This window comes from Bufo bufo, chromosome 7, assembly GCF_905171765.1.
Source record: "Bufo bufo chromosome 7, aBufBuf1.1, whole genome shotgun sequence".
Taxonomy (NCBI): domain Eukaryota; kingdom Metazoa; phylum Chordata; class Amphibia; order Anura; family Bufonidae; genus Bufo; species Bufo bufo.
Window position 1 is genome coordinate 225405275 of NC_053395.1, and position 23418 is coordinate 225428692.

Genomic DNA, 23418 nt, shown 5'->3' on the forward strand with positions numbered 1-23418 from the left:
GGTGGATCATGTGATATTTCTATAGAACAGGTTGTTACGCACGTGGTGATGCCTAATATGTCTGATTTTATTTTTTTTTCTATTTTTTTCCAATTTTATGGGAAAGGAGCTTTTTTTTTCAAATTGAAACTTTAATTTATTTTTTACTGTTAAAAACACTTTTATTTCACTTTATATTTGTCCCACTATGGGAATTCAACATTACAGGGTCTGATCCCTGTTTCAATGCAGCACAATACATCTGTATTGTACTGCATTGACTATCAGTGTATTACACAGTGTATTACTTGAAATGGCTTGGGGCTGCCATGGCAACCATCGGGTCCCCGCCACCGCAACGCGGGGACCCGATGGCTAAGGAGAGGGAGTGCATATGAGGGGTTAATGCACCGGCATCGGCATTATCACCGATGCTGGTGGATGCAGCAGGGATCCGGTTGTCAGTAACAGCCGAATCCATGCTGCTGATTGCCGGACCGCTCATGGGGGGAGGGTACAGTTTTGTTCCTATGACACTGGCTGACCTGTTACATGTGCACTTGGCAGCTGTGATGTTTTAATATATGCAAATGAGTCTCTAGGAGCAACGAGGGCGTTACTGTTACACTTAGAGGCTCTGCTCTCTCTGCAACTGCTGCATCCTCTGCACTTTGACAGGGCCAGTCATGATCACATTTAATATGGACACATGTGGCAACATTTAAAGGGGTTGTCTCACCAGCAAGTGGCATTTACAAGACACTTACTAATGTATTGTGATTGTCCATATTGCCTCCTTTGCTGGCTGGATTCATTTTTCCATCACATTATACACGGCTCTTTTCCAGGGGTTATGGACGCCACTGCAGTGCAGTTACGAGGTGGTCGGGACAGCAGCCGCTTACCTATGCACGCTCTCACTTTTTCCTACAGTGCGCAGACATGACCACCTCTGCTGAATTACAGGGTGGTCGTAACCATAGGTCGGAGCAGTGTATAATGTGAATGATGAAAACCATTTTATTTCTCATCTATATCTTACCTCCATAAAATCTTTCCTCTGGACGGAGATCTGCAGACAAGGCGTTCTATTTTTACTTAGTTGCGGATCCCAATTCTATGGAGAAAAAAAAAAAATGACAATTTAGGTTTATTTAGCGGTCAATGTATTTTTATGACAAAGTGTTTGAATATACCAGATGTGGTTTGTGGTTTGACGACCAACACTGTATTACAGCACAGAGACGTACAGAGCTGAATATGTCATTTAGAGGGGTTTTCCGGGATTTTTATACTGATGAACTATCCTCAGGATAGGTGATCGGTGGGCGGCCGACACCCGGGCTGTTAATTTATTAATTCTGAAGCAGGAGACAATACACATTGCCTATGCAGTAGAGGAAACTCTTGGTCTGGCGTTTCTGTGGAAATCCTCACCTATGGCTACGGCCTATGCCCACTGCCGCTCTTCTCACCTGCTCCTCCACTCATGGGGTCCAGTGGTTTGGGACCCGCTGTCCTCCCTGCTTAAAGGGCCAGTGCCCATCTTGCTCTTTGCAGCTGTCTGGACCAAATAAGATAGGGCATAAGGGGGGTACTGTCATGGTGGTGGTCCGTGCATGCCACCACTCCACTTTTCGCAGCAGATACAGCCACTACTTTTCTCTTCCGCTCCTCCACGGTCCGTACCTTCTAGCTTCCCTTCCCTACTGTCCAGCGGGCCCACCTGCCGGAGTAGCTGTCTGTTCCTCGCATGCAGGCTGCTGCCCGCTTCCTGACGGCAGTGCCTCTCAATGCCCATGGGGTGGGTGTGCGCATGCTCCCTCTGGTTCTTGACACCGTCACACATTTTTTCAGGCTCTGGAGATCAGAGCCTGAAATAAGGCATGACCCACTCTGTGCCTCTGATGCCCCAATTGTGCCCCCTGCAGCCCTTTGCACAGTCCCTCCTCTCTGCTCCTTTACTTTAATTTGGTGACAGCGGCTCAGAAACTGAGCCACAGCCATCAGCAGCGAGTGTCAGCTGTAACATACAGCTGACACTCTGCTGCAACGGGCAAATTCAGTGCTGAAACCGATCTCAGCCATTTAACCCCCACCCACGGCATCCATGGGGTTAATAGAGGGGCTCCCTCTCTCCCCTTATGGCAGCGCCTAATGGTTACTATGGCAACCGGGCGATTTTCAAAGGCATCCATGTTTGCCATATATTTAAGGGCACATGTACATGATCGTATGTATTTTGCGGTCCGCAAAAAACAAACAAAAAAAAAAACGGGTGACATCCATGTTACATCAGTTTTATTTTTTGTTTATCCATTGTAACAATGCCTGTCATTGTCTACAAAACAGACAAGAATAGGACATGTTCTAGTTTTTTTTGGAATGGACTTGCGGATATACAAATAGTGAATGGACACAGAGTCATTTCCATTTCTTTAAGGCCGCAAAAAAAAAAGGAACAGACTCGGTCAAAAAATAAGTTTGTGTGCATGAGCCCTTTAATTCCTGTGGAACACCTAAAGGGTTCACAAAGTTTGTAAAATCAGTTTTGAACAGTTTGAGGCGTGTAGTTCCTAAAATGTGGGCATTTTTGAGTGGTTTCTATTATGTAAACCCCTTAAAGTCACTTCAGAACTAAATTGGTCATGAAAAACATACAGTACAGACCAAAAGTTTGGACACACCTTCTCATTCAAAGAGTCTTCTTTATTTTCATGACTATGAAGGCATCAAAACTATGAATTAACACATGTGGAATTATATACATAACAAACAAGTGTGAAACAACTGAAAATATGTCATATTCTAGGTTCTTCAAAGTAGCCACCTTTTGCTTTGATTACTGCTTTGCACACTCTTGGCATTCTCTTGATGAGCTTCAAGAGGTAGTCCCCTGAAATGGTCTTCCAACAGTCTTGAAGGAGTTCCCAGAGATGCTTAGCACTTGTTGGCCCTTTTGCCTTCACTCTGCGGTCCAGCTCACCCCAAACCATCTCGATTGGGTTCAGGTCCGGTTACTGTGGAGGCCAGGTCATCTGGCGCAGCACCCATCACTCTCCTTCATGGTCAAATAGCCCTTACTTTCAAAGTTTTCCCAATTTTTCGGCTGACTGACTGACCTTCATTTCTTAAAGTAATGATGGCCACTCGTTTTTCTTTACTTAGCTGCTTTTTTCTTGCCATAATACAAATTCTAACAGTCTATTCAGTAGGACTATCAGCTGTGTATCCACCTGACTTCTCCTCAACGCCACTGATGGTCCCAACCCCATTTATAAGGCAAGAAATCCCACTTATTAACACACCTGTGAAGTGAAAACCATTTCAGGGGACTACCTCTTGAAGCTCATCAAGAGAATGCCAAGAGTGTGCAAAGCAGTAATCAAAGCAAAAGGTGGCTACTTTGAAGAACCTAGAATATGACATATTTTCAGTTGTTTCACACTTGTTTGTTATGTATATAATTCCACATGTGTTAATTCATAGTTTTGATGCCTTCAGTGTGAATCTACAATTTTCATAGTCATGAAAATAAAGAAAACTCTTTGAATGAGAAGGTGTGTCCAAACTTTTGGCCTGTACTGTAGGTTTTGAAAAATTTCTTAAACGTTTCAAAAATTGGTTCCAAAATTAAAAAAAAATTTAAATGACATTTACAAAATGATGCCAACAGAGTAGACATATGGGGAATGTTAATTAATAACTATTTTGCGAGGAATTAGTATTTGTCTTAGGCCTCATGCACACAAACGTATTTTCTTTTTTTCGTGTCAGTTCCGGTTTTTTTTTGCGGACCGTATAAGGAACCATTCATTTCAATGGGTACACAAAAAAACGGAAGTTACTCCATGTGCATTCCGTTTCCGTTTGTCCGAATTTCCGTTCCGCAACAAAATAGAACATGTCCTATTATTGTCCGCATTACGGACAAGGATAGGACTGTTCTATTAGGGGCCAGCTGTTCCGTTCTGCAAAATACGGAATGCACATGGACGTCATGCGTATTTTTGGGGGATCCGTTTTTTTGCGGACCGCAAAATACATACGGTCATATGCATGAGGCCTTACAATCAGAGAAATTCAAATTTTGAAAATTGATCATTTTTCCAAGTTTTCTGAAAATTTTGGATTTTTTTTTTTAGACAAAGATAAAAACATATCAACTCAAAGTCACCTCTAACATGAAGTATGATGTGTCATGAGAAAACGTTCAGATCGTTCGGATCAGTAAAATCCTTCCAGAGTTATTACCAGATAAAGTGACACAGCAGATTTGAAAAATGGGGCTCCGGCATTTGTTCCAAACTGGCTTTTGCTTGAAGGGGTTAAAAGGCCAGCAGGCGTGTCCTAATCTTCTCCAGCCAATGACTGGCTACCTTGAGGGAAGGTGCCTGAGCGGGAGGTTCTAGCTCGCTAGTGTGCCGTTTCTACATTGGTCTGCCCGTGTACTGACTTTTGCCTGATCGCCACAGCGGTTGCAGTTTTCCAGACTCTATGAGCCGCATCTCTTACAATAGTGATGCACGGTTTTCTTTCTTTGCTTAGGTAAGTTGTTGTAGTCATATTGTGGCCTACTAGGACCAGAAAGATCCAAACAGGACTATTTATGAGCCGCCCAACTTGTTGACAGTGCTTGGCTACTTTCACATATGCGATTTTCAAATTTTAAAGGGTTTCTATCACTTTGTTTCACCTATTTAGCTTTCAGACACTAGCGATCCGCTAGTGTCTGCTTTATCTAACCATCCTAATATAAGAGCTTATTGTCCTGCCGTTTAGCTAAAAAAATAACTTATATAGATATGCAAATGAGCCTCTAGGTGCTATGGGGGCGTGATTAGCACCTAGAGGCTCCGTCTACCTTAACAAACTGCCGCCGCCCAGCGCGTCCCTCCAGCCCGCCCATCTCCTCCGGAATGCGATGCTCCTCGTATTCGGCGCATGCGCAGTGAATGTCTGATCGCTTCCCTGCTCAGACATCTCCACTGCGCCTGCGCCGATGACGTCATAGTGCTCCGAGAAACAGGCGCAGTGGAGATGTCTGAGCAGGGAAGCATCAGACATTCACTGCGCATGCGCAAAACAGAGACGCGCACGGAGTGGATCGCTTCAGCTGGAGATGGGCGGGCTGAAGGGACGCGCTGGGCGGCGGCAGTTTGTTAAGGTAGACGGAGCCTCTAGGTGCTAATCACGCCCCCATAGCACCTAGAGGCTCATTTGCATATCTATATAAGTTATTTTTTTAGCTAAACGGCAGGACAATAAGCTGTTATATTAGGATGGTTAGATAAAGCAGACACTAGTGGATCGCTAGTGTCTGAAAGCTAAATAGGTGAAACGAAGTGATAGAAACCCTTTAATAAAGACCAAATTGAAAAAAAAAAGATTTTTAGCTCAAAATGAGTACAATGTACAGTGTATACAGTGTCAGGAAATATTTTTACACTGAAAGTAGTTGAGGGTTGGAACAAGCTCATCAGATATGGTTGGGAAGTATCTACAGTAAGGGAATGTAAACCTGCCTGCGATAAATACGAGGGCAGGTTTACATTCTAAGGTAAAAATAAAAATAAAATCCTGCAATATAAGGGCAGACGAGACGGACCGCGCAGGGTTTTCTGCTGTCATGGTACAACAAATAAGCTTGTGGTGGATTAATATACATTGCTATATATTGCTATATTGATTATCACTTCCACATAAATGCTATCTTGTGTGGGATGTCTATTGTGGTTCGCTGCGGCCATCCTCCACTGTATGCATTTTTGCTGGGGATCGTCGTTAGCAACGGGCCACAAGTGCAGGATTTGCTCCCCTATATATATATGCACAGCTGCACGTGGGTTTGAGCACCTCCTGCTTGTTTAATACCACGCCATTCTTTTCAGTTTGGATTAATATACAGGATTGTAATTGTGAGATTCTGGCGCAGCTTACCCTGGGCTCATTAAGCTTCTTTCCTGGACTGGTCTCCTCTGGATGGTAAAACCATTTGACTCTCACAACCATGTTGTTTCCCCAGGACTCCCACATGCTCTGAATGCATCCAATGTATGGTAAATTTGGGCGTCCTGCTGACAAGAACACTGCGCAGTCTCCAATCCGTATTATTTCTTTTCCACGGACAATTGCTTTGTAAAATAGCTTTCGGGCTTTACCTTTCATTCCTCTTCTCTGAAAAAACAATAAAAAAAACTATTATGTAACTACTCCCCAAAGCAAATATACATACATACAAAATGTATTCTGTTAAAGGGGTTGTTGCACCAAAAATATTCTACAGGTTTCAAACCAGCAGCCGGATCTGGATACTTTTATAATTGCATAGCCAGTGAGTTATTCAATATAATGTATCCGTATAGCGCCACCTGCTGTTTGTTCTTTTTCTTATTTCTTTGTCCGCCTCACTGAGATGGTCGCACATGCTCAGTTTCATTCTTCAAATGCCTGCTGAGCTGTGATAGGGAGAGAACTCCAGGAGAAAAGACACGCCCCCTGAGCTGTGATAGGGAGAGCATGGACACACCCCCTGAGCTGCAGCAGGAATGACACACCCCTTGAGCTGTGATAGGGAGGGTTGAGACATGCCCCCCAGAGCTTCAGCAGAATGGACACACCCCTGAGCTGTGATAGGGAGAGCACTGACACGCCCCCTGAGCTGCAGCAGAAAGGACACTCCCCTTGAGCTGTCAGCTCGATATAAATCTAGCAGAGCAATGAATGGGGAGATCTCTGGATCCATGTGAGGTGCAGGGCTGGTTCTGGCTTTGTTAGAAAGAGATAGCCATGTCCTATACAATGTCTGATTTTCATTTTATACATTAATCATAAGAGAACCCCTTTAAGTCATTAAACTTCATTAGGACTGTCCTCTTATCAGTGAAATGAATCTTGACTCCAAGATGTGCACCTGGCTGTTTGTCCTAACAGAGAATGGCCAGGCATACATTGCCACTTCTCAGTCCCAGCAGAGACCACCCACCTTCTCAGGAACTAGTTAACAGGGGCAGATTGGCCATAGACCCTACAGGGAAATTTCCCGGTGGGCCGCTGACCAGGAGGCCACTCAAGGCTCCTTGATGTCCGCAGACCAGGTACATCATGATCTGATGCTCAACAGCCACAGCTGCCCTCCTGAACTCAACTGCGATACAGTTGAATACTGTGGTTGGGGCGGCAGTATTTTGTGCTGTTCCTTGGTATTTGGTTCTGCGGGGGCGGTATTCTGTGCTGCACTACGGTATTGCAGGCCACGCCTACTTCTGTTGTCCCTGTCTATTTGTTTTCTCCCGTCTTCTGTCATTTTGGACCCACCTACAACATGGGGCCACTTTAAGTTTTTTTTCCAGGGCCACTTTAAGTTCCCAATTTGGCCCTGCTAGTTGATATGCCATAAAACTGATGGGAAAATCCATGTCAAATGAAAAAAAAAAAATAATAATAAAAAACATTTTAATGTCCTCTCCCTTTAAACTTCGGCACTATTACGCCATTGTAGGTATTGTGATCTCTGACCGTGTCTTGTTATCATAGCACGATAACATGTGGACTCTAAGGGGTCAAAAAAAACCATTTAACTAAAATATCAACCCTATAATTAACACCTTTAAAGGAGTTACCAGTATTCAGGTAGGATATTATGGTATTCTGAGATGAATGAAAGGGGTCCATCATTTAAGACCCCCATGTGTCAGTACAAACGGTGGCTCTTGCTCTGAAGGACATGGTTACACGTGGACGTTCTAGGTTATTTCTCCTGTGGAAACTCTGCTGGAGAATGGCGGCCTTGCTGGCAGTTTCCCCAGCAGAAAACAGCTGATTACTGGGGGTTCCAGCAGCCAACAACCTGTGTTATGTTAATCAAAAGGGCCCCCATACCCTTCTTAACAATGGTATTGCCCAAAGGGGACAATTTTAAGGAAAGGACAATTGAAGGAACTGGATGATTTTTCAGTGCAATTTAAAACTAGTTTTAAAAACCTCATTCACATGTAGCAGTCTTTTCGTTCTGGGTCTAAAACACAAGCTGCACATTTTGCAATCCTTGGCGTGCCTGACCTGCTGCAGGTTTCCCACAAATGTCACACTTTCAGTCTGCAGCAAATTCAAAAAGAAAGTTGTGGCAAATGTGATGTCACCCCAAGGGAACAGGTGATAACAGACCGTATATTTTATACCGACATCTTGAGGGATGATTCCTCTGGATGCAGCGGCCTGTCTCTCCTACTAAAGATATCTCTGTCTCTGCTTGCTTTTTAAAGTTCTTTATTGTTGTGTTATTTATTATAAGTATTATTATTATCACATTATAGGATTATATATTATTATTATTATTTATAGCCTGTATTGAATACATTTATTTAAATTAAAAACTAATTAGAAAATCATGTTAAAGAAGCACTCCCACAAACGTTTTTATTCTCTGACCTGTTAGATTACATGATGTAAATTGTAGTGAAGGCAGGGGCGCACCGCCTAGGAAGCGAGGTGAGGCATCAGGTAGGGGCGATAGGGGGGCAGTAGAAAGGTCATGGGCAATGAGCGCTTTCATTGTGGAAATGCTCATCTCTACATATTCATCTGCATCTCTGTACTCGGGACAGCAATACAGTTGAATGCTGCGACCGGGCACCGGAGCGATGTCTCCCTGGCCCACCGATTCCTCTAATAGGCTTTAGTCCTAGTTCCTGCAGCCTATCAGAGGCCGGTGTCATCATTACCGCGCTGTATAGAGCTCGGGGCACAGACTAGAAGAGGTCCGTGTCTTGCACTGCATCGCTGACAGCAGAATGGAGGTAAGGATTTGAGTTTATTATTTTTATTTGGAAGCATGCCGTTGGGCCACAATGGGCTGGGGGTCATTATTTTGTAACTGAAGAAAGCACTGAAGATGGGGACAATGTGGCATACATTCTAAGGGGGCCACTATGGGGACATTTGTTCTACAGGGGGCACTAAAAGTTTTTTTTCTTCTGTACTGGCACACATTATAAGGGAGCATTTTTTGTATTGCCACACATAAGGGGGTATTTTTGTTTGCGTCACTTCCGTCAGAAATCTGTTATTTTTGACGGGAGAAAAGCATGCAGGACTTTTTCTTCTGTCTAAAATAACTAATCTTTGATGGAAGTGACACAAACTGATCATAACTGATGCTCAAAAAGAGACGGATCAGTTATTTTAAAGGCAAACTGAAGCTAACTCAGCATAACTGATGCTCAAAACAACAGATCAGTTTTTTTCTTTATTTTTATGTTCAGAAGAACGGAAAGCTAGACGCCGATATGAACTCAGCCTTAAAGGGAACCGGTCATCATGTTCTTGGACTATTATCTGCAGTACTACATGAGTAGTACTACATTGCGGTGCGGAGGCACGGAGAGAAACCCCATAGTGCTTCCGTGCCTCCGTTCTGCATCGGCCTTCCGGATTGCACACCACCAGTGCCCGTATATTGTGGACCCACTGTTTGCGGTCGTGTGAATGAGCCCTTACTCTGATTCTCTAGATAGCAGTGGGTCCCAGAGGTGGGGCCCACACGTATCTGACATTAGTAGCATATCCTAGGAATATGCCACCACTGTCTGAGGTTACACAACCCCTTTAAGGCTAGTTTCAAACATGCAGCACAGCAATTTGTCAGGCTGTCCCGGCAGAGTTCTCTGAATCCGGCATAGCTGGATAGTGCCACATGCCCGCTATAATGGGATCCGGCTGCTCCCCTGGCATAAATGCACGCAGCAGTTTTTATCTGGCTGATACCCAGCATTTATGCCGGGGAGTGGCCGGATCGACACTGGTTCCCATTATAGTCATTGGGGTCCAGCCACAGGTGTGAAAGTAGACGAAGTCAAAGTATATAAAATAGTTACCTGTGTAGGTTTACCAAACCACTTCCAGAGCTGTCTGGCATGCAGGAACGCAGCAATTTTTGGCCTATTCTCCACAGAAGGTAGCCTTTGCCTTTTGGCTAGTTCCTTGGTTGTAGGCAGATGAATGCCCTCTCTCTTTTTTGGTTTGCATTTACTGCCTCTTTGCTGCTCTTGCTTTTGTTGTTTAACCTGCATCATAGGCTTCGTTGTACTGCAAGATTTCACACATTTGCGCAGCTTCTTTTGAGTGTCTGTAGGGATGGAAGCAACATTTGGAGCATCATCTTCTGAGCTGCTTGAGGAGGCATCATCTGTTAAGGAAGAAGATGACGAGGAGGAGCTGGAACTAGAAGAGGAAGATGTTGAGGATGAAGAATGTGAGGAAGATGAGGACGAAGAGGAAGAAGATGATGAACCAGAAGAAGAAGAAGAGCTGCTGCTACTGCTGCTGGTAGAGGCTGAAGACTTAGATTTTGAAGATCTTGAACTATTAGAACCGTGTTGTGCTTTGTTCTTCCTTTCCTTCGTCTCCACATCTTCCTCTGACTCTGAAGTGCTGTTGTTGGTCTCTGTCTGACCTTCATTTTTTTTCCTTCCCTGTTTCTGTTTAGAAATTATTTTTGAGGCATTGCCTGCAAGTTTCATTGAGTCAGAGCTATAAAACGTCTCGCTAGTCTCAGACTTCAGTCCAGAACGTTTCTCTTTCTGCCTGCTGGGACCTCTCTTAGAGTAACATCCACCAGTAGTTTTCTTGCGAACTTTCCTTCCTGTATTCTTAGAAGATTCAAGTCTCAGCATTGCCTCTTTCGTTTCCTTAGTCTTTGGAGACATAACACCTTCATGGTCCAATTTTACCATCAGCTGTCCATCATTTTTCCGAAAAACGTCATCCATTGGCATAGACTCTTTCTTTTCTTCTTGCTTCTGTCTCGGCTTTTCTTTTATTTTCCTTTTTAAGGTAGTTTGGTTGATTCCATTATCAGCTGGTTCACCATATAGATCCCCACTTCCCGCATTTCTAAAAGGGGGATTAGGGTAAAGTTTTTTTGTAATTGTCAGTGTTTGCTGCTTTCTTACATTTGCGGATGTAGACACCTCTGACTCAGTTTGACTACTATCTCGATCTGTTATTTTGTTTGCATATGTCACATCCACGTGGTTGTCATCAATAGCGTTAGCTGTCTCCACAGTCTCTTCTTTTGTCTTTTCTTGTGCCGATACTTCTTCTGCTAAAAAAAAAAAAAAGTGATTTGTGATATCATAAGCGAACCCTCTGGTATTGCCTGAATTTCTTAATTGATTAATAATAAAATGTGGTCTGGTTCTTGCCCAAGTCACTATTAGGGCTACACGGTAACATGTGTCGCGCCACTTCTTGTCGCAGAGAAGTCGTGCAACTTTTTTTTATTATTATAGTCAATGGTGCTGCTGCGACTGAGACACAGTTGAAAATAATCCATCCAAGTTGGATTTGTATGCGACTGTCATGTCGCAGTGCGACACCATTGACTATCATTACAAAAAGCGTCATGCCACATGCAGTGCTGCCCATAATTATTCATACCCCTGGCAAATATTGACTTAGTTAATTTTTTTCAACCAGCAAGTAATTTTTTGACGGGAAATGACATAGGTGTCTCCCAAAAGATAATAAGACGATGCACAAGAGGCATTATTGTGGAAAAAAACATTTCTCAGCTTTTATTTACATTTGAGCAAAAAGTGTCCAGTCCCAAATTATTCCTACCCTTCTCAATAATCAACAGAAAAGCCTTTATTGGCTATTACAGCAATCAGACGCTTCCTATACTTGCAGACCAGCTTTTTGCAGGTCTCCACAGGTATTTTTGCCCATTCATCTTTAGCAATGAGCTCCAAATCTTTCAGGTTGGAGGGTCTTCTTGCCGTCACCCTGATCTTTAGCTCCCTCCACAGATTCCCAATTGGATTCCAGTCTGGACTCTGGCTGGGCCGCTCCAAAACATTAATGTTGTTGTCTGCTAACCATTCCTTCACCACTTTTGCTGTCTGTTTTGGGTCATTGTCATGCGGAAATGTCCACTGGTGCCCAAGGCCACGTTTCTCTGCAGACGGCCGGATGTTGTTGCTGAGAATCCTCATGTATTGCTCTTTTTCATGGTGCCGTTTACTGTGATTAGGTTCCCTGGTCCATTGGCTAAAAAACACCCCCAAAGCATTAGGTTCCCACCACCATGTTTGACAGTGGAGATGGTGTTCTTTGGGTTGAAGGCTTCTCCTTTTTTACGCCAAATGAAGGAAACATCATTGTGACCAAACAATTAAATTTTTGTTTCATCTGACCATAACACAGAAGACCAAAAGTCTTCCTCTTTGTCCAGATGAGCTTTTGCAAAGGCCAAGCGAGCTTTTGTGTGCCTTATCTGGAGAAGTGGCGTCCTCTTTGGTCTGCAGTGTGCAGTGTTCGTTGGATTGTCTGCCTTGAGACATTTCCACCAGCAGAGCCCAGATTCACCAGGATGGCCTTGGTGGTGATCCTTGGATTCGTTTTCACCTCTCTAACTATCCTCCTGGCAGCACAGGTGTCACTTTTGGCTTCCGACCACGTCATCTGAGATTTTCCACAGTGCGGAACATCTTGTATTTTTTGCTCAATTGTAAATAAAAGCTGAGAAATGTTTTTTTTTTCCCACAATAATGCCTCTTGTACATCGCCTTATTATCTTTTGGGAGACACCTATGTAATTTCCCATCAAAAAATTACTTGCTGGTTGAATAAAAATAACTTTAAGTCAAAATTTGCCTGGGGTATGAATAATTATGGGCAGCACTGTATGTCGCAATGTAGTTGTGCCCTTTAAGTCATGCGACACATGTCGCCGTGTAGCCCAAGCATTATAGGTGAATGCAAACAGCTGTACTCTTCATGCCTTTCATTATTCACACTGAGTAAACATCCACAGTGCAGATACAAAATGTAAGTGAACCTCTAGATTGTCATCATATCAGGAAAGTGGGGATCCAACTCCCAGCTCTCCAACCGATCAGCTGATTAATGGGCATCTGTCAGCAGTTTTGTCCCTATGACACAGGCTAAGGTTACTTTCACACTGGCGTTTTTCCTTTCCGGCAATGAGTTCTGTCTTAGGGGCTCTATACCGGAAAAGAACTGATCGGTTTTATCCCCATGCATTCTCAATGGAGAGCGATCCGTTCAGGATGCATCAGGATGTCTTCGGTTCAGTCTTTTTGACTTTTCAGGACGGAGATAATACCGCAGCATGCTATGGTTTTATCTCCGGCCAAAAAAACTGAACACTTGCCTGAATGACCGATCCGGCATTTTTTTTCATAGGAATATATTAGTGCCGGATCCGGCATTCAAAATACCGCAATGCCGGATCCGTCCTTCCGGTCTGACCGAAAATAATGTGAAAAAAAAAAATGCCGGATCTGTTTTTCCAGATGACACCGGAAAGACGGATCCGGCATTTCAATGCATTTGTAAGACGGATCAGGATCCTGATCAGTCTTACCAATGCCATCAGTTGGCATACGTTTTGACGGATCTGGCAGGCAGTTCCGGCGACGGAACTGCTTGCCGGATCACTCTGCCGCAAGTGTGAAAGTACCCTGACATGTTACATGTGTGCTCAGCAGCTGAAGGCATCTGTGTTGGTCCCATGTAGGGCTGCAGTAACCGATTATTTCAGTAATCGAGTATTCTATCGATTATTTTTTACGATAAATCGAGTAATCAATAAGAAAAAATGAATTACTAGACTGTTTTCCTTTAAAAAAAACTCATCAGACCCCCTGCCATCAGTCCCAAACACCCTTCGTTCCCCCATGTGTGATCAGCCCAAGTGCATCAGTTCCCCTCAGTGCCATCAGCACCCATCCCCCCCCACCACCCCAGTGCCTTCAGCTCCACTCTCCCAGTGCCATCAGCCCCTCCATGCCATCCATTGCCATGTCCCCCACTCCCCCAGTGCCATCAGATCAGCCCCTCCATGTCCCCCAGTGCCAACAGATCAGCCCCTCCATCACATTTTCACTGCCTGGTCGAGAGGAGAGGATGTGGTAGTTGCAGAGAGAGCATAGCCTCTGGGAGTAATGGCAACACCCCCGTTGCTCCTAAAGGCTCATTTGCATATACAAAACAATTTTCCTCAGCAACGTGGGCACATATGAACATGGGACCAACACAGATGCCTTCAGCTGCCAAGTGCACATGGGAAACTACTACCCTGTTTCGCTCTGTTAAATACGTCTGCGACATAGGGTGCAAGAATAGCAGAATTAGAATAGAAATTCGTAAATCCGTCGGGACCTGGTGCCTTATAAGGTTTCAAGGAAGCAATAGCCTTAAGCACTTCTGAGAAAGCGATAGGAGAGGAAAGAGATTGTAAATGAGTGGGAGAGATATTGGGAAGGTTAATGCCTTGTAAAAATGTGGCAGTGCCATTTTTAACCGTATTTCTGTCCTCTCTGAATATATTGAACATTTAGAGCTTGGGATCATCACTGCTTGTGCTACAGTGTCAGGAAGAATGAGGGATGCAGCAGGCAATAGCCAATCCCATGACCTTCCCCAAAAAGAAAAGTCATGGGCTAGCGGACAGCGGTGCTGGTAAGCCAGGAACGTGGGGAGGAGGCAGGCGGAGTGGTCTATGGAGGGACACAGGCAGGAGCAACAGGGTGAATCGAGACCCATTGAGACCCAGTTTCACAAAAGTTTATGAGAGCAGTGGTGATTCCAGACCCAGAGAAAGGTCAGGAGTGCAGCCAGTACTCTGGCTGAGCAGCAGGTACTCGCCACTGTCCATCCTCAGGTGCAGCTTCGCACTACTAATCCTCAGGGCTTCAGGATAGTTCCTGCACACAGCTCTGGGGCAGATGATCACATGAGGGTCTCAGCAGTCCGCTCTCTAGCAGCCAGTCCGCACTCAGGACTATCCATGCTCAGAGGCTTCTATAGCTCCCTTCTCCAGAGTTACTTTCAGGGGCACGCCTGGGGAACAGTAGGAAGAGGCAGGCCTGACGTCCCCCTGATATAGGAAGAAAGGGAGTCCCAGGAGGGTGGCTGCACTGAACGTCACTGCACTGACTCAGGGGGAGGGGTAACTGCAACAGGGCCCACTCATGAGACCTTTGCACTAGGCCCACCAATGTGTTAAAATGGCCCTGCACATGGGGATGACTGAGCAGACATGGACATAAATCCACAGTCTGAGAAGCCTAGGAGTCTAAGTTCTGGATGGGAGAGGGGCCTGCACATAAGCCGAATTTCACTGAGCTCAGGAGCTGCCTTCAGTGTCTCCTTGCTGTTAAGGATGAGATTTACTTAAAGGCCCTTTTACTCGGGCCGAGAATCCTATAATAGGAACGCTCGTTGACAACTATCTGGCGGTGTAAATATAGCGATCTGCTGCCGGCAAACAACTAGTCAGTATGGGGAAGAGACATTGCATTAGCAATCACTACTCCCCATACTGTGGATGTAAACACAGCGGTCTACTCTGCAAGCGATCAGCAGATTGTCGGGAAGGAACGCTTCCTTCCCGACGATCTTCTGCTCTGTCGTCCTATGTAAGGGGACCTTTACTTAGTAACAGTGAGTTGACTGCAAAATACCTAGAATGGAGACCCCTAGTAGCAGGGATTTCAAAAAGGATTTTAGGGTGTATTACCTAAAAAAATGTTAAGTCAATGTAACCTGCAGATTTGTTCAGGATCACATAAAGTAAGTGACCAGTGGGAATAAGTTTGAAAAGTTATTAAAAGTTTAAATGTATATCTGAATCACAGTGGGATAGCATTTATGGAAATGTCAAACGTTGTACTCCAATTAATTCTAACTCTTGTCATATACAATTCAATACTATTCACAGATTGTACTATACAATGTAGTGATTCGGTGGGCAGAGTGAGGTGGGATCTTTACATATATTAGAGAACTGTAATAAAATCTGGAAGGCTATTTTTAAGGAAATTCTACAAAAATTGGGCGTGAATTCTAACAATGCTAATGCAGTACTGGATTCACAATATAGGCGGCCAATAAGCTGAGTCTAATGAACGGCATTTACCTGAAATCTGCTTGATACTCGGTTTACGCCCCCTGGGTTTTCTGTTTACTATAATTTCTTCACAAACAGGTTTACAGTCTTCCTTTACACCATTTTTCTCTTTGCTTGGCTTACGAATTTTTCTTTTCACACTAGGCACCAACAAAGCAGGCGAAGGTTCTGCACCTGAAAGATTACAAAAGGCATAATTATGTCTTGTTTTGTGTGTGTGTGTGTATATATATATTTTAAATATTCAAAGCAATCACTGCACTGACTTTAAAGGGAACCTGTCACAATGAACATGGTGTCTCAGATTCAGGCAGCATGTTATAGAGCAGATCGATATATAGTTAGTGGGAAAAGATTCAGTAAAACCTATTTTGTTAATTTAGATTTGTGCTCATTTTGGAATATGAGGTCCAGGAGGCGGTCCAATCAGTGACTGACAGCCTTCCCTCTATGAGGAGGAGGTCCTATCAGTGACTGACAGCCTTCCCTCTATGAGGAGACGGTCCTATCAGAGACTGACAGCCTTCCCTCTATGAGGAGGAGGTCCTATTAGTGACTGACAGCCTTCCCTCTATGAGGAGGAGGTCCTATCAGTGACTGACAGCCTTCCCTCTATGAGGAGGAGGTCCTATCAGAGACTGACAGCCTTCCCTCTATGAGGAGGAGGTCCTATTAGTGACTGACAGCCTTCCCTCTATGAGGAGGAGGTCCTATCAGTGACTGACAGCCTTCCCTCTATGAGGAGGAGGTCCTATCAGAGACTGACAGCCTTCCCTCTATGAGGAGATGGTCCTATCAGTGACTGACAGCCTTCCCTGTATGAGGAGGAGGTCCTATCAGTGACTGACAGCCTTCCCTCTATGAGGAGGAGGTCCTATCAGAGACTGACAGCCTTCCCTCTATGAGGAGATGGTCCTATCAGTGACTGACAGCCTTCCCTCTATGAGGAGATGGTCCTATCAGGTACTGACAGCCTTCCCTCTATGAGGAGGAGGTCCTATCAGTGACTGACAGCCTTCCCTCTATGAGGAGGAGGTCCTATCAGTGACTGACAGCCTTCCTTCTATGGAGGAGGAGGTCCTATCAGTGACTGACAGCCTTTCCTCTATGGAGGAGGAGGTCCTATCAGTGACTGACAGCCTTCCCTCTATGGAGGAGGAGGTCCTATGAGTGACTGACAGCCTTCCCTCTATGAGGAGGAGGTCCTATCAGAGACTGACAGCCTTCCCTCTATAAGGAGGCGGTCCTATCAGTGACTGACAGCCTTCCCTCTATGAGGAGGAGGTCCTATCAGTGACTGACAGCCTTCCCTCTATGAGGAGGAGGTCCTATCAGAGACTGACAGCCTTCCCTCTATGAGGAGGAGGTCCTATCAGTGACTGACAGCCTTCCCTCTATGGAGGAGGAGGTCCTATGAGTGACTGACAGCCTTCCCTCTATGAGGAGGAGGTCCTATCAGAGACTGACAGCCTTCCCTCTATGAGGAGGAGGTCCTATCAGTGATTGACAATCTTCCCTTTATGAGGCGGTCCTATCAGTGATTGACAGCCTTCCCTCTATGAGGAGACGGTCCCATCAGTGACTGACAGCCTTCCCTCTATGAGGAGATGGTCCCATCAGTGATTGACAGGCTTCCCTCTATGAGGAGGAGGTCCTATCAGAGACTGACAGCCTTCCCTCTATGAGGAGGAGGAGGTCCTATCAGTGACTGACAGCCTTCCCTCTATGGGGAGGAGGTCCTATCAGTGACTGACAGCCTTCCCTCTATGAGGAGGAGGTCCTATTAGCGACTGACAGTCTTCCCTCTATGAGGAGACGGTCCTATCAGTGATTGACAATCTTCCCTTTATGAGGCGGTCCTATCAGTGATTGACAGCCTTCCCTCTATGAGGAGACGGTCCCATCAGTGACTGACAGCCTTCCCTCTATGAGGAGATGGTCCCATCAGTGATTGACAGGCTTCCCTCTATGAGGAGACGGTCCCATCAGTGACTGACAGCCTTCCCTCTATGAGGAGATGGTCCCATCAGTGACTGACAGCCTTCCCTCTATGGGGAGGAGGTCCTATCAGTGACTGACAGCCTTCCCTCTATGAGGAGGAGGTCCTATCAGAGACTGACAGCCTTCCCTCTATAAGGAGGAGGTCCTATCAGGTACTGACAGCCTTCCCTCTATGAGGAGACGGTCCTATCAGTGATTGACAGCCTTCCCTCTATGAGGAGGTCCTATCAGTGATTGACAGCCTTCCCTCTATGAGGAGGAGGTCCTATCAGTGACTGACAGCCTTCCCTCTATGAGGAGGAGGTCCTATCAGAGACTGACAGCCTTCCCTCTATAAGGAGGAGGTCCTATCAGTGATTGACAATCTTCCCTTTATGAGGCGGTCCTATCAGTGACTGACAGCCTTCCCTCTATGAGGAGGAGGTCCTATCAGAGACTGACAGCCTTCCCTCTATAAGGAGGAGGTCCTATCAGTGACTGACAGCCTTCCCTCTATGAGGAGATGGTCCTATCAGGTACTGACAGCCTTCCCTCTATGAGGAGGTCCTATCAGTGATTGACAGCCTTCCCTCTATGAGGAGGTCCTATCAGTGATTGACAGCCTTCCCTCTATGAGGAGGAGGTCCTACCAGTGACTGACAGCCTTCCCTCTAAGAGGAGATGGTCCTATCAGTGACTGACAGCCTTCCCTCTATGAGGAGGAGGAGGTCCTATCAGTGACTGACAGCCTTCCCTCTATGAGGAGGTCCTATTAGTGACTGACAGCCTTCCCTCTATGAGGAGGAGGTCCTATCAGTGACTGACAGCCTTCCCTCTATGAGGAGGAGGTCCTATCAGTGACTGACAGCCTTCCCTCTATGAGGAGGAGGTCCTATCAGTGACTGACAGCCTTCCCTCTATGAGGAGGAGGTCCTATCAGTGACTGACAGCCTTCCCTCTATGAGGAGGAGGTCCTATCAGTGACTGACAGCCTTCCCTCTATGAGGAGGAGGTCCTATCAGTGACTGACTGCCTTCCCTCTATGAGGAGGAGGTCCTATCAGAGACTGACAGCCTTCCCTCTATGAGGAGGAGGTCCTATCAGAGACTGACAGCCTTCCCTCTATGAGGTCCTATCAGTGACTGACAGCCTTCCCTCTATGAGGAGACGGTCCCATCAGTGACTGACAGCCTTCCCTCTATGAGGAGGAGGTCCTATCAGTGACCGACAGCCTTCCCTCTATGAGGAGGAGGTCCTATCAGTGACTGACAGCCTTCCCTCTATGAGGAGGAGGTCCTATCAGTGACTGACAGCCTTCCCTCTATAAGGAGGTCCTATCAGTGACTGACAGCCTTCCCTCTATGAGGAGGAGGTCCTATCAGTGACTGACAGCCTTCCCTCTATGAGGAGGAGGTCCTATCAGTGACTGACAGCCTTCCCTCTATGAGGAGGAGGTCCTATCAGTGACTGACAGCCTTCCCTCTATGAGGAGGAGGTCCTATCAGTGATTGACAGCCTTCCCTGTATGAGGAGGAGGTCCTATCAGTGACTGACAGCCTTCCCTCTATGAGGAGGAGGTCCTATCAGTGATTGACAGCCTTCTCTCTATGAGGAGGAGGTCCCATAAATGATTGACAGCCTTCCCTCTATGAGGAGGTCCTATGAGTGATTGACAATCTTCCCTCTATAAGTGTGTAAAAAAAAGAGAGAGCTGTCAATCACTGATAGGACCCTCCTGGACCTCAAATCCCCAAATCAGCACAGATATAAATTAATAAAATACAAGTTTTACTGAATCTTTTCCCACTAACTATATATCGATCTGCTCCGCTCCTCCTGCTCTCTAACATGCTGCCTGCAGATTATTTGGTGTTTTCATGATGACAGCTTCCCTATAAGCATGAGCCTTACTTACACTGTATTGTATAATCTGGAGGTAACAGCCTGATATGAGACAATGGAATTCGCCCGGTATCACCATCATCAAACTCTACAGACACAAGATCCGTATCGTCATCCTCATCTAAATTTCCTGAAAAAAAGAAAACAACCCTTTAGATAAAAATTTTCTTTCCTCAGGCATTAACCCTTTGTTGCAGCCTATTTTGGCTTTCAGGCCAAAGCATGTTTTTTTCATCCATTTATTCTCTTTCTTTTGCGTCAACGTACAGATAGTCACGAGGCCTTGTTTTGAGTTGTATTTTTTAATGGCCCCATCCTGGGGTACATAAAATATATTGTACCGAAACACATTTTCTTTTCTTTTTTTTTTGGGGGGGGGGGGGCTGTTTTGTTGTTATGAACATAATGATACAAATTATAAATGTTTATTCTTTTTTACAATAATAATTTTTAAACTTTTGAGTTATTTTATTTCACATTTTGTTCTACATGTGCAGTCCATTAGAGGACTTGACCATGTATGAGCCTGATCGCTCATATAATACACTGCAATAATTCTGTATTGCAGTGTATTATGCCAGTCGGCTTGATGCTGATATGCATCTTATTGGGCTTTCTGGTAGGACTTAATAGGTGTATAAAGATTGTAGACTTAGGGGCCTTCATTACACCCTTGGATGCATTGCCAACCCATCAGCAACCTGCAATCGCATTGCAAGAGGAAGAGGCAACGTCTTATCACTCGGATGCCATGGTTAACATTGACTATGGTATCTAAGTGAAAAACTGCCATTTGATGGCTGTTTGGTAACGCCCATCTCGTACGGCCATTTTTAGAAATTAATTAAAATCTATGGTGCTATTCACATGGCTATTTATTAATGGCCAGTGATCATACTGGGGGCACTGTGGGGGTCATTTGATGTTGGGGGGCATTATGTATACTGTGAGGTTACTGCAAGGGTTGGGATGTTAAAGAACAAACAAACAATGAAACTAATACGTTTTTAATTGCTGTTTTTAACAGACGTAAACATGGATATAAAAGGCCATTAAAAATAGATAGACAACAGGAAAGGGGATGCACACACGGTTACAATATGGCCATGAAAAACGGTTGTGTGAATGTAGCCTAGCAGTATTATCTACCTGAAGATTGACATTACTACTAATTACATTTTTTCTTTTCTTGTATGCTTACATTGTATACAGCTATATGATGATTTTCCCATGATATTGTCATATGCTACTGCTTTATTCTGACTCTGCATTTGTGAATGAAAAGACGAGGACATGTACTGTCATACAATAAGTTAACTTTATTTGATCAATAAAAACGATTTGATTAAAAAAAAAATTACATTTTTTCTTACAAGTATAAAAATGTCAGGACCTTTGGGTGCCTTTCACTGAGCCACGTCATTAGTTTCAGCCTCATATTTTTTCTAATATCAAAAATGCATTCTATTAAAAAAAAAAGGCTGCAAACCCTTGCTCTGCAGTTATCAGATCTCTTATTTGGTAAGAAATCCTGTAGAAGGATGAAACAGATGTAATTTACACCGATGTGTCCCTCCATTTACCTTGCACGATGGTGCCTGGATACAAACAGCGATATTGCTGACTCCAGTACGCTGCAATTCTTGTTCCTTCAGAAAGATAGCGGACAGAGGGCGGCCTTACATCTATGATCTAGTAATAACCAAAAACAGCAATAATAATATCAGTCTCCGCATGTGAGCAATCAGAATCCAGAACTTTCTAATGTTTTACCTTTTGTAATTTTAATACTTCTACGTTACCTGTACTATATCACTTCTTATTTCAGAAGTATGTGGGCCAAAAACTGGATGCCATGCAAACTGGATAATACTCTTTATACACAATGTATCTGTTAATGTAACAAATTTTCAGCTGGTCATGTGACTGAAGAGCTGCTCCATAGAAAGGTCCATTTACATGTGCTGATTGGGTATGAATGATTGTACTAATGCTAACTTCACAGTCATCGGCCACAGTATCTGATGGCGCTACACCTACAGCATAGGGTGGCGCTAAACCTACAGCGTAGGGTGGCGTCAGTTATACGTACAGTGCATGGTGGTGGCGTCAGTTATACGTACAGTGCATGGTGGTGGCGTCAGTTATACGTACAGTGCATGGTGGTGGCGTCAGTTATACGTACAGTGCTTGGTGGTGGCGTCAGTTATACGTACAGTGCATGGTGGTGGCGTCAGTTATACGTACAGTGCATGGTGGTGTTAATTATACGTACAGTATATGGTGGTGGTAGTTATATGTACAGTGTATGGTGGTGTTAATTATATGTACAGTGTATGGCGGCATTATACGTACAGTATATGGTGGTGGTAGTTATATGTACAGTGTATGGAGGCGTTATATGTACAGTATATGGTGGTGGTAGTTATATGTACAGTGTATGGTGGCGTTGATGATGCCAGGCCTTGTCAATCAGTGAGGAACAGAAGGTGACTAAGACTGAAATATGGACACCTCAGATGACACGTCCTTTCTGCTGCAGCTCTCTCCCCCTATAACTGTCACAGCTTTTAACAGAAGATAAGGCTGGTGGCAGTTAAAGGATGGAACTGAGGATGTTCGTCCACATCAACGAGTTGGACAGAGAAATAAGAAAAAAAAAAACGCAGGTGGTGCTATAACTGATATATAACTGTGCTTGTGGGAAAAAAGCACGGACGACACCCAAGACACATTTATCTTCATTTACAGGAGTTTTCTGGTGCAAAGGAACCAGAGATCTATGGCAGCTCTGAGCTTTCCTAGATTTCTGGTTAAGAGCATGGACTGCGCCTAACAAGAAAAAAAGAGAAAGAAGCTGATGTAGCCAGTGCTGAGGAGCGGATGTAGGTAATGTCAGTGCTGAGGAGCTGGTGTAGGGGGGTGCTAGTGCTGAGGAGATGGTGTAGGGGGGTGCTAGTGCTGAGGAGCTGGTGTAGGGGGGTGCTAGTGCTGAGGAGATGGTGTAGGGGGTTGCTAGTGCTGAGGAGCTGGTGTAGGGGGGTGCTAGTGCTGAGGAGATGGTGTAGGGGGGTGCTAGTGCTGAGGAGATGGTGTAGGGGGGTGCCAGTGCTGAGGAGATGTGTAGGGGGTGCCAGTGCTGAGGAGATGGTGTAGGGGGGTGCTAGTGCTGAGGAGATGGTGTAGGGGGGTGCTAGTGCTGAGGAGATGGTGTAGGGGGTTGCTAGTGCTGAGGAGCTGGTGTAGGGGGGTGCTAGTGCTGAGGAGATGGTGTAGGGGGGTGCTAGTGCTGAGGAGCTGGTGTAGGGGGTGTCAGTGCTGAGGAGATGTGTAGGGGGTGCCAGTGCTGAGGAGATGGTGTAGGGGGGTGCTAGTGCTGAGGAGATGGTGTAGGGGGGTGCTAGTGCTGAGGAGATGGTGTAGGGGGGTGCTAGTGCTGAGGAGATGGTGTAGGGGGTTGCCAGTGCTGAGGAGCTGGTGTAGGGGGGTGCCAGTGCTGAGGAGATGTGTAGGGGGTGCCAGTGCTGAGGAGATGGTGTAGGGGGGTGCTAGTGCTGAGGAGATGGTGTAGGGGGGTGCCAGTGCTGAGGAGATGTGTAGGGGGTGCCAGTGCTGAGGAG

General features: G+C 45.2%; 1 protein-coding gene across 2 annotated transcripts in view; it reads right to left on the reverse strand.

The window, feature by feature from the left end:
* TNRC18 (trinucleotide repeat containing 18) overlaps window positions 1-23418 on the reverse strand; it is a 146789-nt gene that overhangs the window by 1819 nt on the left and 121552 nt on the right. The window contains exons 23-28 of one of the 2 annotated variants that reach the window (XM_040440936.1): window positions 21382-21490; window positions 19812-19928; window positions 15926-16090; window positions 9855-11077; window positions 5920-6156; window positions 1022-1096 (exon numbers count right to left, since the gene is read on the reverse strand). In XM_040440936.1, coding sequence (XP_040296870.1) covers window positions 1022-1096; window positions 5920-6156; window positions 9855-11077; window positions 15926-16090; window positions 19812-19928; window positions 21382-21490 — 1926 coding nt within the window. Of the gene's footprint in view, window positions 1-1021; window positions 1097-5919; window positions 6157-9854; window positions 11081-15925; window positions 16091-19811; window positions 19929-21381; window positions 21491-23418 lie in introns of both variants that reach the window. The other variant, XM_040440935.1, reaches the window with a different exon arrangement.